Source organism: Pyrgilauda ruficollis, unplaced genomic scaffold (assembly GCF_017590135.1).
Source record: "Pyrgilauda ruficollis isolate IOZ18807 unplaced genomic scaffold, ASM1759013v1 scaffold57, whole genome shotgun sequence".
In the NCBI taxonomy this organism is placed as follows: domain Eukaryota; kingdom Metazoa; phylum Chordata; class Aves; order Passeriformes; family Passeridae; genus Pyrgilauda; species Pyrgilauda ruficollis.
In genome coordinates this window covers 4,211,628-4,221,739 of record NW_024527377.1, presented here as the reverse complement: position 1 = coordinate 4,221,739, position 10,112 = coordinate 4,211,628, and the positions used below count along the sequence as shown (strand labels likewise).

Here is a 10,112-nt window from a genome sequence, read left to right as displayed (position 1 = left end):
CGCTCCAGCGCACTCCGGCCTCGCGCGCTCCTTCCCGCGGGCGGCGCGTGCAGCCCCCGCAGCCGGCCCGGGGCGCGCTCGCACGTGACCGCGTCACAAGCCGGGGCCCTGCCCCGCCCCCTCCGGTGAATCCCACCCAATGAGCTGGCGGACGCGCGGAGTGTCCGCGTCGTGATTGGTCAGAGCGGACGTCAGTCCGCGGGAGGGGCGGGACATGGCGGAGGCCCCGAGTTCGGGGGTGTCGGAGATAGGAGAGCGACGGGACAGGACGGGACAGAGCTGGACTGGACTAGACTAGGTTAGACTGGACCTAACTAAACTAAACTAAGCCAAGCTAAGCCGTTTCAGCACGGTGGGGTCCCTGGGATGGCGGGGCCCGGGGCTGTGCCCGGCAGCGGGCGGTGCGCGCCGCGGGGCTGGAGCCGGGGCGAGCCGCACACGGCAGCGGCGGTGCCGCATCGGCCCCGGAGCCCCTGGGGATGCGCGGGGTGCTGGCAGCCCTCGGGCCGGGGGAGCGCTGCGCTGGGCCCGGTGGGACACAAGGCTGTCAGACGCACTGAGCGGGTTTGCTGAAGTGACGGGAAATTGAAAGCTGTGACTCCCAAGGGAGTGACCTTCGGCCAGGGCTGCTCGGTAATTCGGGGCTTTCCAGCCCTGCACACACCCGGGGTAGCAGCGGGACAGGCCCTGTGCCTCCCTGCCGAGCTCTGGCAGCCAAGCCCTGCCCCAGGCCGGCAGAGGTTCGGCCGTGCCGAAGGATGGGATGTGTTGTTGGCAGGAGGCTCAGGGTGGCAGCCGTGTGCCCGCAGGGATGGCCGGCGGGAGCCAGGAGCGCAGCCTGCGGGAGGAGCTGACCTGTGCCATCTGCTGCGAGCTGTTCAGCGAGCCCGTCATGCTGGACTGCATGCACCACTTCTGCAGGGGCTGCATCCAGCGGTACTGGGACAGCTGCGGCCGCGGCCCCTCGTGCCCGCAGTGCCGCCGCCGCTTCCCCGGCCGCGCCGTCCGCACGCACTACCTGCTCGCGGGGCTGGTGGACAAGGTGCGGCGCTGCGGCTCCCTGCAGCACCAGCAGAAGATGCAGGTGAGTGCCTCCTGCCAGGCGGGGAGAAGGGGACAGGTGCCACACGAGCCCTGCGCAGCCACCACCCGTCCTCCCACAGGCGGTTCCCCCAGTGTGAAGCCTTTTCTGACCCAAGTCCGCCGATGTTTGGGTCTCTTTGCTCTCCCTGTTTCCGTATAGCTCTCTTTTGAACACTTTTCTTTTGCCATTGTTTCCCTCACTGCTGTACCTGATTCCAACCACAGCTTTGTCATTTCTCATTTAAGGACATGTTCCCTAAGTGAGAGGGGGGCGAGGGCTGCTTGTGCCAGGTGCTCTGCTTGAGGGGACAGTCCCTTCACAACACACAGCATTTAAAGCTTGTGCAAACAGATATCCCAGGCTGAAGCTCCCAGTCGTAAAAATAAACTGAATTCATCACATGCACAGATACTTCATTCTCAAGGCTGTGCATCAGGTGCTTGCTTCTCCTTACAGCCTTTATATGAGATCCTGCTGTATTCTCCTGATGCTGACCGTAGGGATTGGGACTGCTCCTGAATCAGAGCAGAGTACTGAAATGGCCTCCTTGCCTTCTTTTCCTTCTTCCTGCAGAAGCACCTGGAAGATGCTTTGCAAGCTCGTCAGAAGGAGATGGAGAACTTGCTGCAGAGGAAGCGTGTGGTGCAGGAGGACATCTGCAGCCTGACGGTAACAGCTGTGGGAGCTGCTCTTCAGCAGCTTCTGGGACAGGCAGTGCTCACAGAGGATGTGTGTGTCTTCAGCTGAGGTCTAGCTCAGCTTCCTGTAAAAATCTAGATTAGTAACAGTGGGGATCTACAGAAACTCCCTTGTATGAAGGCCTAAGCTCATCACTGCTGGATATTCAGCAGAGGTTTTGGGAGGAGCATCAGCACTCATTAATGCAATGTTTGCAAAGTGCATTGGTGCAGCAGAGATGAGACATGGTGAGGGGTGAGAGCTGTGGGCAGCCTGCTCTGGCCCTGCAGTGCCTCTTTGGGACAGCATTAACTCCTGGCAGCTCTAAAATCCTCCCATGTCAGAAGGGATGGCAGCAAAGCTGAAGGAACTGGGTCACTGGCAGGGTTGGCACTGCAAGAGTGGTGGCATTGTCACAAGTACAGTGTTGGGATTCCCTGCAATGCTCTGAGGTGCATGAGGAGCCTGAGTGCTCTCCATGGGCTTGAGGGGGACCAGGCTCTCTGTTGGTACAGATCTGTGAAGTGAGAACAGCCACAGGCTGACTGTGCTGCTTTCTTGGGTGGCATAAAAGCGTTAAAACCAGGGAAGGGGAGTTAAAGGAAAATGGAAGTAGTTCAAAGAAGAGATAAAACTGAGAGGGGAAAAAAGCCCTGTCTTCTGACTGGAGCCTCTGATCGCCCAGCCTGGTCCATTTCAAACCTCTGTCCTCTTGCCAGATGTGGAATAGACCTTGGAGATTAATGAAGAAGTATTAGCACATAAGCACGTGTTTTCCTGTTGCTGTGCAAGAGCCAAGAGGTGTCTCAAGAGCAAAGCAGCAAATCACTGATGTGAACAGGGAGGCTGTGCGCCTCCTCTGTGGATCTGGTGTGTCAGCACAAACACCTGCTAGAGCAAGAGGAGGCTTGTGAAGATTCACATCTCTGAGGGAGATGGGTTTCCTGTGAGGAGAAAGGGATGTGCACTTCAGGAAGCACTCCTCAAGAAAGTAATGAGGGCTAAGGTTGCACTTGGAGATTAAAAGCTTAAAGATTTAAGGAAAACAAAAAGTCATTGGCTATCTCTTGTAAACAGGCAGGGAGAACACAACAAGGTTGGCGAGTAAACAACTGGAAAAAAGTGACCTGTGGATAGAGCTGAATGGGATTTTATCAGCCTTAATGACAGAGATTAGTTTGTGCAGCTTGCCCATCAGGCAGCTCTGCTCAGGGCCTGAAATGATGTGAAATAAATGCAAACTAACCTGATCAGCTGAGTCTGCAGCTCCACAGAATTTAAAGAGCTCCAGTCTTGCCCACAGGCAAATTCCTGGTGGTGTGGGAGAGGGCTGTGGCTGCATGTGGGGATTTCTAGTTCCAGTGACCACGCCTTTGGTGGAGCTGGTTTTTTGTGTTGGTTGGTTTTTCCCCTTTGGCTCTGCAGCCTTGAAGGTTGTCCTTGTGTCCTGTTCTCCATCCAAAAACTCATTGCTATGTCTAAACCTCAAATTTCCAGGGCTCTGTAAGCAGAGTAACAGGCACAGCCATCCTTGTGTGTGCTAGCTGTTGGACTCACCTTCTGCCTCTTCCCTCTGCTCAGAAAGTGTCTGGAGAGCTGAACTTCAAGATTCGGGCTGAGTTTGCTCGCCTTCATCAGATCCTGGAGGAAGAGGAGAGGGCTGTGCTGGCAGAGCTGGGTGAGAAGGAGGAGCAGTCACTGGCCCAGCTGCACAGGCACGTTGGCCAGCTGGAAGAGGGGGTGGCATTGCTGCAGAGGGACATCGAGCACGTCAAGCAGACCCTGAGCAAGATGGAAGATGTGTCACTGCTGGAGGTGAGATGCTTTGCTGACTCTGGTAGGAGGCTGAGAGATATTTCAGGATCTCAAATTGGCATGGGGGAGTCTTAAATGACAGCACTAGGCTATACCCCAAAGTCATTCTCACTGCCATCCCTCTGGATTATTTACCCAATCCTTTGGAGTCTGGAGATTTTAGCCACAAGGGATACAGTGACATCAGACCTGGTGAGTGTTGGGAGCCTTCCTCATTCTCCAACCAAGTGCCCAAACAGTTTTCCCCAGGCTACAGTTCCTCTTGGAACTGGTAGCTTGGTTTCCTCTCTCTGTGCTGTTTGGCAGCAGGAGGCAGGACAAGGAACTTATTTGTGCAGCAGCATAAATTAGAATGACTGCTAATTCTCTCTGCTTCTCCCTGCAGGTGGAGAGCCTGGATATCAGGTACGTGTCTGGCATGAAAGAAGCTGATTCCCTCTTCAGGAGCTTATCTTAGTCCCTGGCTGGGACCACATGGGAGACACACTTATCTCAAGTTTTAAAAGCATCACAAAGTGCTCAGGAAGTCGCTGGTGCTGTGCAAGGTGGAGGCTGGTCCTCAGCACACACTGGATGCTCTTCCCAGGGAGCATCCTATGTGTTGGCATGGCTGGAAGAGCAGGTAGAGGAGACCATGGTTTGGAATGGGTGCAAGAGCCATGCATGCTGAAGAGGAAACAGACTTTGGGGTGCTTCATCTTCCCCCTGCTCTTCCTCAGCTTCTTACTACTCATGAGGCTGCAAAAGTGACCCTGAAGTGCAGGTTTGTGTGAGGCTGGGAGTAGTTGAGGGCCAGAACTGCCATAGGGGAGTGTGTCCCTGTCCCCTCCCTCTCTGGGATGCAGCCTGACTCCACAGGCCCGGCCAGGAATCCTGCTGGGTGTGCTGGGTGTGGGTTTGCCAGGAGTCACTGCTCCACAAGCAGTGCTGCTGGCTCTGTCTGGGACAGCTCTGCCCTGAGCCACTCACTGCACTGGGGCAGAGCAAGCAGAGACATTTGTGTCCTGTCTTTACCAAATCTGTCACGTGCAGCACTGTCCTGCAGCCCTGCCCGTGCTTTTCCTGCCGGCATTGGCAGAGGGAGTGACCCTGCCTGCCTCTCTCTGCACCAGGCCCTCGGTGCGTGTTGAGACCCAGCCTGCCCTGGACCTGCAGCACTACAGGGACAGCCACAGTGGCCCCTTGCAGTACATCTTCTGGAGGCAGATGCTGCGCTCCATCTGCCCTGGTGAGCACATCGCTGTGAGGGATGGGCCTGGTGGCCAGGGCTGCACAGGGAGTGTACAGCTGGTGAAATGTCATGTTTGATGTCTCCGCAGCTCCTGCCCCGCTCACCTTTGACCCTGAGTCAGCCCACCCCAACCTGGTCCTCTCCAGGGATCTGACAGCAGTGACAGAGAGGAGCCGAGCCCAGCCTGTCCCCGTCAGCCCTCGGCGCTTCCGTCAGTGCGTCAACGTGCTGGGCTCGCAGGCCTTCCACAGCGGCCGGCACTACTGGGAGGTCTGGGTGGGCAGCAAAACCAAGTGGGACCTGGGGGTGGCTGCTGAGGCTGTGGACCGGGCAGCCAGGGTCAAGCTGTGCCCAGAGAACGGCTACTGGACGCTGCGCCTGCGGAACAGGACGGAGTACTGGGCCTCTGCCAGCCCCTGGGTGCGCCTGGCTCCCCGCCAGCCCCCGCGCAAAGTGGGCGTCTTCCTGGACTGCCAGGAGGGCACCGTCGCCTTCTTTGATGCTGGGGACATGTCCCACCTCTTCACCTTCCACCAGGTCTCTGCGGAGAGATACTGCCCCTTCTTCAGCACCTGCTTCAGTGACGGGGGGGACAACGTGGAGCCCATGCGCCTCTGTCACCTGGCCCTGTGAGGGACGAGGTGCTGGGGACGCCAGCCTGGCTCCCGCCTGGGGCTGCTCTGGAGGCCAGCTCTGCACACACAAGTCTGAGGGGTGTTGGAGGAGCCGTTTTGGTTTCAGTTTTGGGAGGAAGGAGGGGATGAGTCTCTTCCCAGTCCTGTCTGCCCTCCCTTCCCTGTGCCACGGCTGATATCCACAAGGCATTCACAGGGGTTCCTGGCCCCCTTTCCCGAGCACAGCTCAGTTCAGTAACAGCAGCCACGGGGCTGCGAGTTGCTGGCACCTCCTGCCTCTCTGTGCTCCCACCATAAGCCCCCTGGAGGAGGGCAGCGGTCCCGGGGCACCATCGGGTGCTCTCAGCCCACATCCCGGCCATGGCATCCTCTGCTGGAAGAGCTTCCCGGGGCAGGGCTCCGGGCCGGCGGCAGAGGGAGCCCGGTGCGCGGCCGGGGACTGAGCGCGGCTCCCTCGCTTCTGTCGCTATTAAAGCTCCTTAGAAAGCCACTGGTGCCTGCTGGGGCTGCTCGGGGCTTGTGTGCTGGGGGATCTGCTGCTCTGGGGTGTGGCACAGCCTGGGGACACCGAGCAGCCCCCAGAGCTTTGCTCCAGCCCTGGCTGTTCTGTGCCTGCGGCAGAGGAGGCTCGAAAGAGACACTGCTCCCGTGTATTTCCTTGGAGCATTCCCGGCACATCTTGCAGTGGCTTTTCATCATTTGCTGTTTGAGAACAAGGGAGAGAGGCTCTGAGCCTAGCCCTGGTCTTGAGCTACAGCGTTTTAAGATTTGGCCATCTCTGGCCTTGCTGGGTCTTGAGGATTTGTACATGTGAAAAACGCCAAGTCCCAATTTCCAAATTCAGCAGGAATGCAGCTGTTTTCCTGTCAGCCCCCTGTGGCCCTGCTGGCAGCACTGCACCTGCAGGAGGGCAGGCAGGGTCCCTGGAGGGGCAAGTCAAGGGGGTTTGGCTGCTGTTTTTGTGGACAGGAGGTGCTGGCAGTCAGCAGGGGGGCTGGGATGGGTCCAAGCCTGGCTGGTGGAAGTGGTGGGTGGGAGGGCGGATGGCAGTGCCTGGGGTGGGTGGAAATGTCATGTTTTTCCCACCCAAATCCATTCCAGGCTCAAAGCAGAGGCCAGAGCTCCCCAGCACTGTGTAGTCCCCAGTGCTGGCTGGAGCCAGACACTTCTGTCAGAGGCTCAGCTTTCTGTGGCATGGGAAGGGCTAGGTGTGATGCTTTCCAGCTCCACAGCTGGGCACGGGGACACCTGCCAAAGCAAGGCCTTCACTGGCCATCTCTCTGTCCAGCAGGGATGGCACAGGGACCCTGTTCCCCCGTGGTGCCACAAGGGACACTGCCTGTCCTGCACACCCTGCTGCACTGTGCCAGGGCAGGACAGGGAGCCAGAGGGGAGGATGTCCCGTGCAGGGCTCAGGCAGATGTGTCCTGTGCAGCAGTGCTGAGCACAGCCCGGGGCTGCTCCCAGTGCCTGGGAAGCCTCTGCTCTGTGCAGCCTTGCTCAGGGGTTGGGTGTGGAGGGTGTGCTGGGGGTTTGTGCTCACTCCTAGCCCTGGGCTGGCCTTTAGCCGGTGAGTGCTGAGCCCATAGGCTGGACTTGGCCTCCTCTCCCAGCTCTCATCTCCTCCTCTCACTGCCCAGCACTAAGGAGTGAACTAAGGGTGGAGAAGAAAGAGCTGGAAGTTGGCTTGGAAATTATGCTGCAAGGAGGGCTGTGTTACCCCCTGTGGAAAGGCAAGGCTGGTTTGATCACAGCAGGGAGTTACACCGGGGAAAGCTGAAACCCATCAGCTCCCCAGCCTGCCCCAAACTGCAGCCAGGTCCGGCTGGGCAGCAGCAGGACTGTCCCCGAGGGGTGACAGGGCATGGATCTGCCAGGCACCGGCAGGGTGAGCACAGCCAGGCTTTGCTGTGTGCCAGCTCCCCTGCCCAGCGCTGCTGTGTGCCCTGTGCCACGGGGCCAGCCTGATGGCACAGGCTGCCAGTGTGTGCCACTGCCCTGTGCCACGGGGCCAGCGTGAGGCACAGGCTGCCAGCGTGTGCCACTGCTGCCACCTCCCACACCCTCCCCATGCCTAAGGCCGAGCTGCAGAGCAGCCAAACCCGCTTGTCCCAAATGCTCCTGAGGGAGCACGTCCTTTCTTCTCCTTCTGGGCTGTGCATGGTGGCTGTGGTGTGGCTGCTCCCAAGCAGAGCCACATTTTGGGGTATGATGTCCTCGCCTGGCCCTGCTGGTGGGGCAGGGCTGGGGAGGCAGAGCAGCTCCTACATACAGGGAAAATGCTGCTCTGGGCTGCCACGTGTGCAGTGTTAACCCACTGAGGAAATGTGGTCTAGATGCCACTAGATGCTGCCTGAAAAACAATTTCTTACAAACCAGAGCACTGTGGAGTAGGAACCATAGATGTGAATGCAGTGACTGCCTGAGCTTGGCCTGGGTTCAGGCAGGAGGGGATAGGGATGGGAAAGTGGACACGATGGGGTTAAAGCACCTCTCACCCCAGCATCCAGACTCTGCACCTGCCAGGACTGGCTCTCACCCATCTTCTCCCAGGTCCAGGCTGTGTTTTTACCTCATTGTAAAATGAGGTTACCTTGTGGGTTACCTCATTGCTTTGTCCCTGGGTGTTCCCAGAGCCACCCCAGTGTCCCTTTCCCATAGTTATGCTAGGGCTGGGCAGTGTCCAGCAGCTCCTGCCTTGGCAGCTTTCTGTGATCTGTGTATGTCTTTATCCAGCGCTTTGGGGAAGCCTTTGCTTCCTCGGGTCCCCCCACGTGCTGGAATGGGGACAAGATTTTAAAATAAGATCCTTTTGTTTCCCAGGGCCGCAACAATGGAAAGGTCCCATCGGTCCCACAGTCGCCCTGCGTTTGTGATGGAAAATTCCCCGCCGTGGCGGGGCGATCCCTCCCCGTGTCCTGCCTTTTCTGCCATTAGATGGCAGCACGGACGGGCTGGTCCTGGCCGGGCCGCCGGCACCGTGCCGCGTTCGGGCTGCTGAGGGTGGAGGATGCCAAAATCCCTTCACTTTTGGGGTGCCAGAAGATGCCTGTCCCCTCGCCCGCGGGTCAGACCCTCTGCTCCTCTCGCGCTCAGCTTCTCCAGGCACCCTCTGACTGTGTCCTTCGGCCAGCAGCGCGGTGGTGCCATTCCCCTGTCACTGCCCACCCCCAGCGCCTCACTGCTCCTCTCTCAAGGGCACTGACCCCGATGCTGTCCCCAGCGTGTCCTCACTGCGTGGCTCTCTGATCACAGCCCCTGTCACTGGGGAGGGGTCTGGTCCCTAATTTCAGCTGTTCACTCCTTAGTGCTGGGCAGTGACACCCCTCTGTGACATTCCAGCTCTCCCTTATCATGGCAAGTTTTGGAAGTCTCTCTTCAAACTTGTAGGGGCTTGGACACCCACCTGGGATGAAGGGACATGGCCACTTTCTGCTCTGCTGACATCCAGGAGGGAGGTGATCCAAAATGACTGAAGTGTGAGCTGAAGAGAGATGGAGTTGGCACTCTCTGGGTTTAAAACTCACTAATCAGGATGGGGAGAGTCGGGTAAAATAAATTCTGTGACAGAATCCCTCTGAGGATTCCAGGAGAGGAACAGGGTGATTTTTTCTGAGTTTGGCAGCATGAGCAGTTGAGTGCACCACAAATTTTCCTGCCTTTTTGAAGCCATGAGCACATGGCTTTCATTCAGGCTCTTTCTTCACTGCCTACAAGTAAGCCTAATTAATAATCCTCTGAGGCACAGCGCGGGGCCGTGTTAATTGCTCCGTTCAGCGCTCGTTGGGTGCCCAGGCAGCTGGCCAGGGCTGTGCCACCGCGCTCCCAGGGCTCTGCCATCGCCTCCGTCTGTGGCGCGTTCGCAGCCAGTTCGCTCCGAGCCGGAGCCGCTGTCGCTGGCAGCGGCAGCGCTGTGGGGGCAGCGCCGCTGGCACCGGTGGGGCGGCACCGCTCCTCTGCCAACGCCACGGGCGAATCTGTGCGGGAATTTGCTGTGTACCTGCCAGAGAACCGTGCGGGTGCCGCACCGAGCTGTGCTGAGGGACAGCGTGGCTGTTCCACGGTGCTGGCACTGTGCACGCATGGACGGCGAGAGTGGGGGACCCCACTGCACCCCCGCTGAATAAGGGTGCAGTGTGAGCACACCCAAGTGCGTGTGTGTCTGTGCGCCCCAGGAGTCCGGCAGGAGGGAGGTTCAAGGGGTGTGTGCAGAATTGTGTGCCTGGGTGTGTGCGTACAGGTGTGAGGTGTGGAGAGGAGGGGGTGCACAGGCATGAAGGGGTGTGTGCAGGCAGGCGCGAGATGTGTTCCATCGCATGAGGTGAGTGTGAGCTGTTGTTGGGAGCGTGTTTGTGTGCATTCCCTCTGCTCCGAGAGGCCGGGATGTGCGCCCAGGCACAGACAAGAAACAGGCGATGTGCGGGCATTCTCACACAAATGCAGGAGTGCACACAGGTGTGAAAATACACGCAGGTGTGGGGGTGCTCATGTGCCCATGGGTCAGGGATGATGCAGACCCACGCACACGGCTGGGGAACACACCCCCAAGATGCAGGGGATGCAGACTCACACACACAGGTGGAGACACCCAGGTGCGAAGGGATGCGCGCACCCCCGCTGGTGCGGGGAGCGCGGATTCCCGTCGGTGCCCGGAGCCGCAGGTGCGCTC

The 10,112-nt window shown here is 58.8% G+C and overlaps 1 protein-coding gene across 2 annotated transcripts; it reads left to right on the top strand.

Annotated features, from left to right (window-relative positions):
• The first annotated feature begins 226 nt into the window (after nt 1–226).
• On the top strand, nt 227–5,949 carry LOC121361463 (nuclear factor 7, brain-like). 2 transcript variants are annotated; one of them, XM_041482206.1, is made up of 7 exons: nt 227–298; nt 810–1,084; nt 1,658–1,753; nt 3,344–3,577; nt 3,963–3,982; nt 4,690–4,805; nt 4,897–5,949. In XM_041482206.1, the coding sequence occupies exons 2-7, from the start codon at nt 812–814 to the stop codon at nt 5,439–5,441; spliced, it is 1,284 nt and encodes a 427-aa protein (XP_041338140.1). In that variant the 5' UTR covers nt 227–298; nt 810–811; the 3' UTR covers nt 5,442–5,949. The 2 variants fall into 2 exon arrangements, with proteins under 2 accessions (XP_041338140.1, XP_041338141.1); XM_041482207.1 differs by having other exon boundaries at nt 230–291; nt 808–1,084.
• The last annotated feature ends 4,163 nt before the right edge of the window (nt 5,950–10,112 follow it).

Coding starts and splice junctions, on each gene's coding strand:
- LOC121361463 (XM_041482206.1), top strand. CDS start 812: ATGGCCGGCGGGAGCCAGGAGCGCAGCCTGCGGGAGGAGCTGACCTGT. Junction 1,754..3,343: donor AGGACATCTGCAGCCTGACG/GTAACAGCTGTG, acceptor CCCTCTGCTCAG/AAAGTGTCTGGAGAGCTGAA. Junction 4,806..4,896: donor GCTGCGCTCCATCTGCCCTG/GTGAGCACATCG, acceptor ATGTCTCCGCAG/CTCCTGCCCCGCTCACCTTT.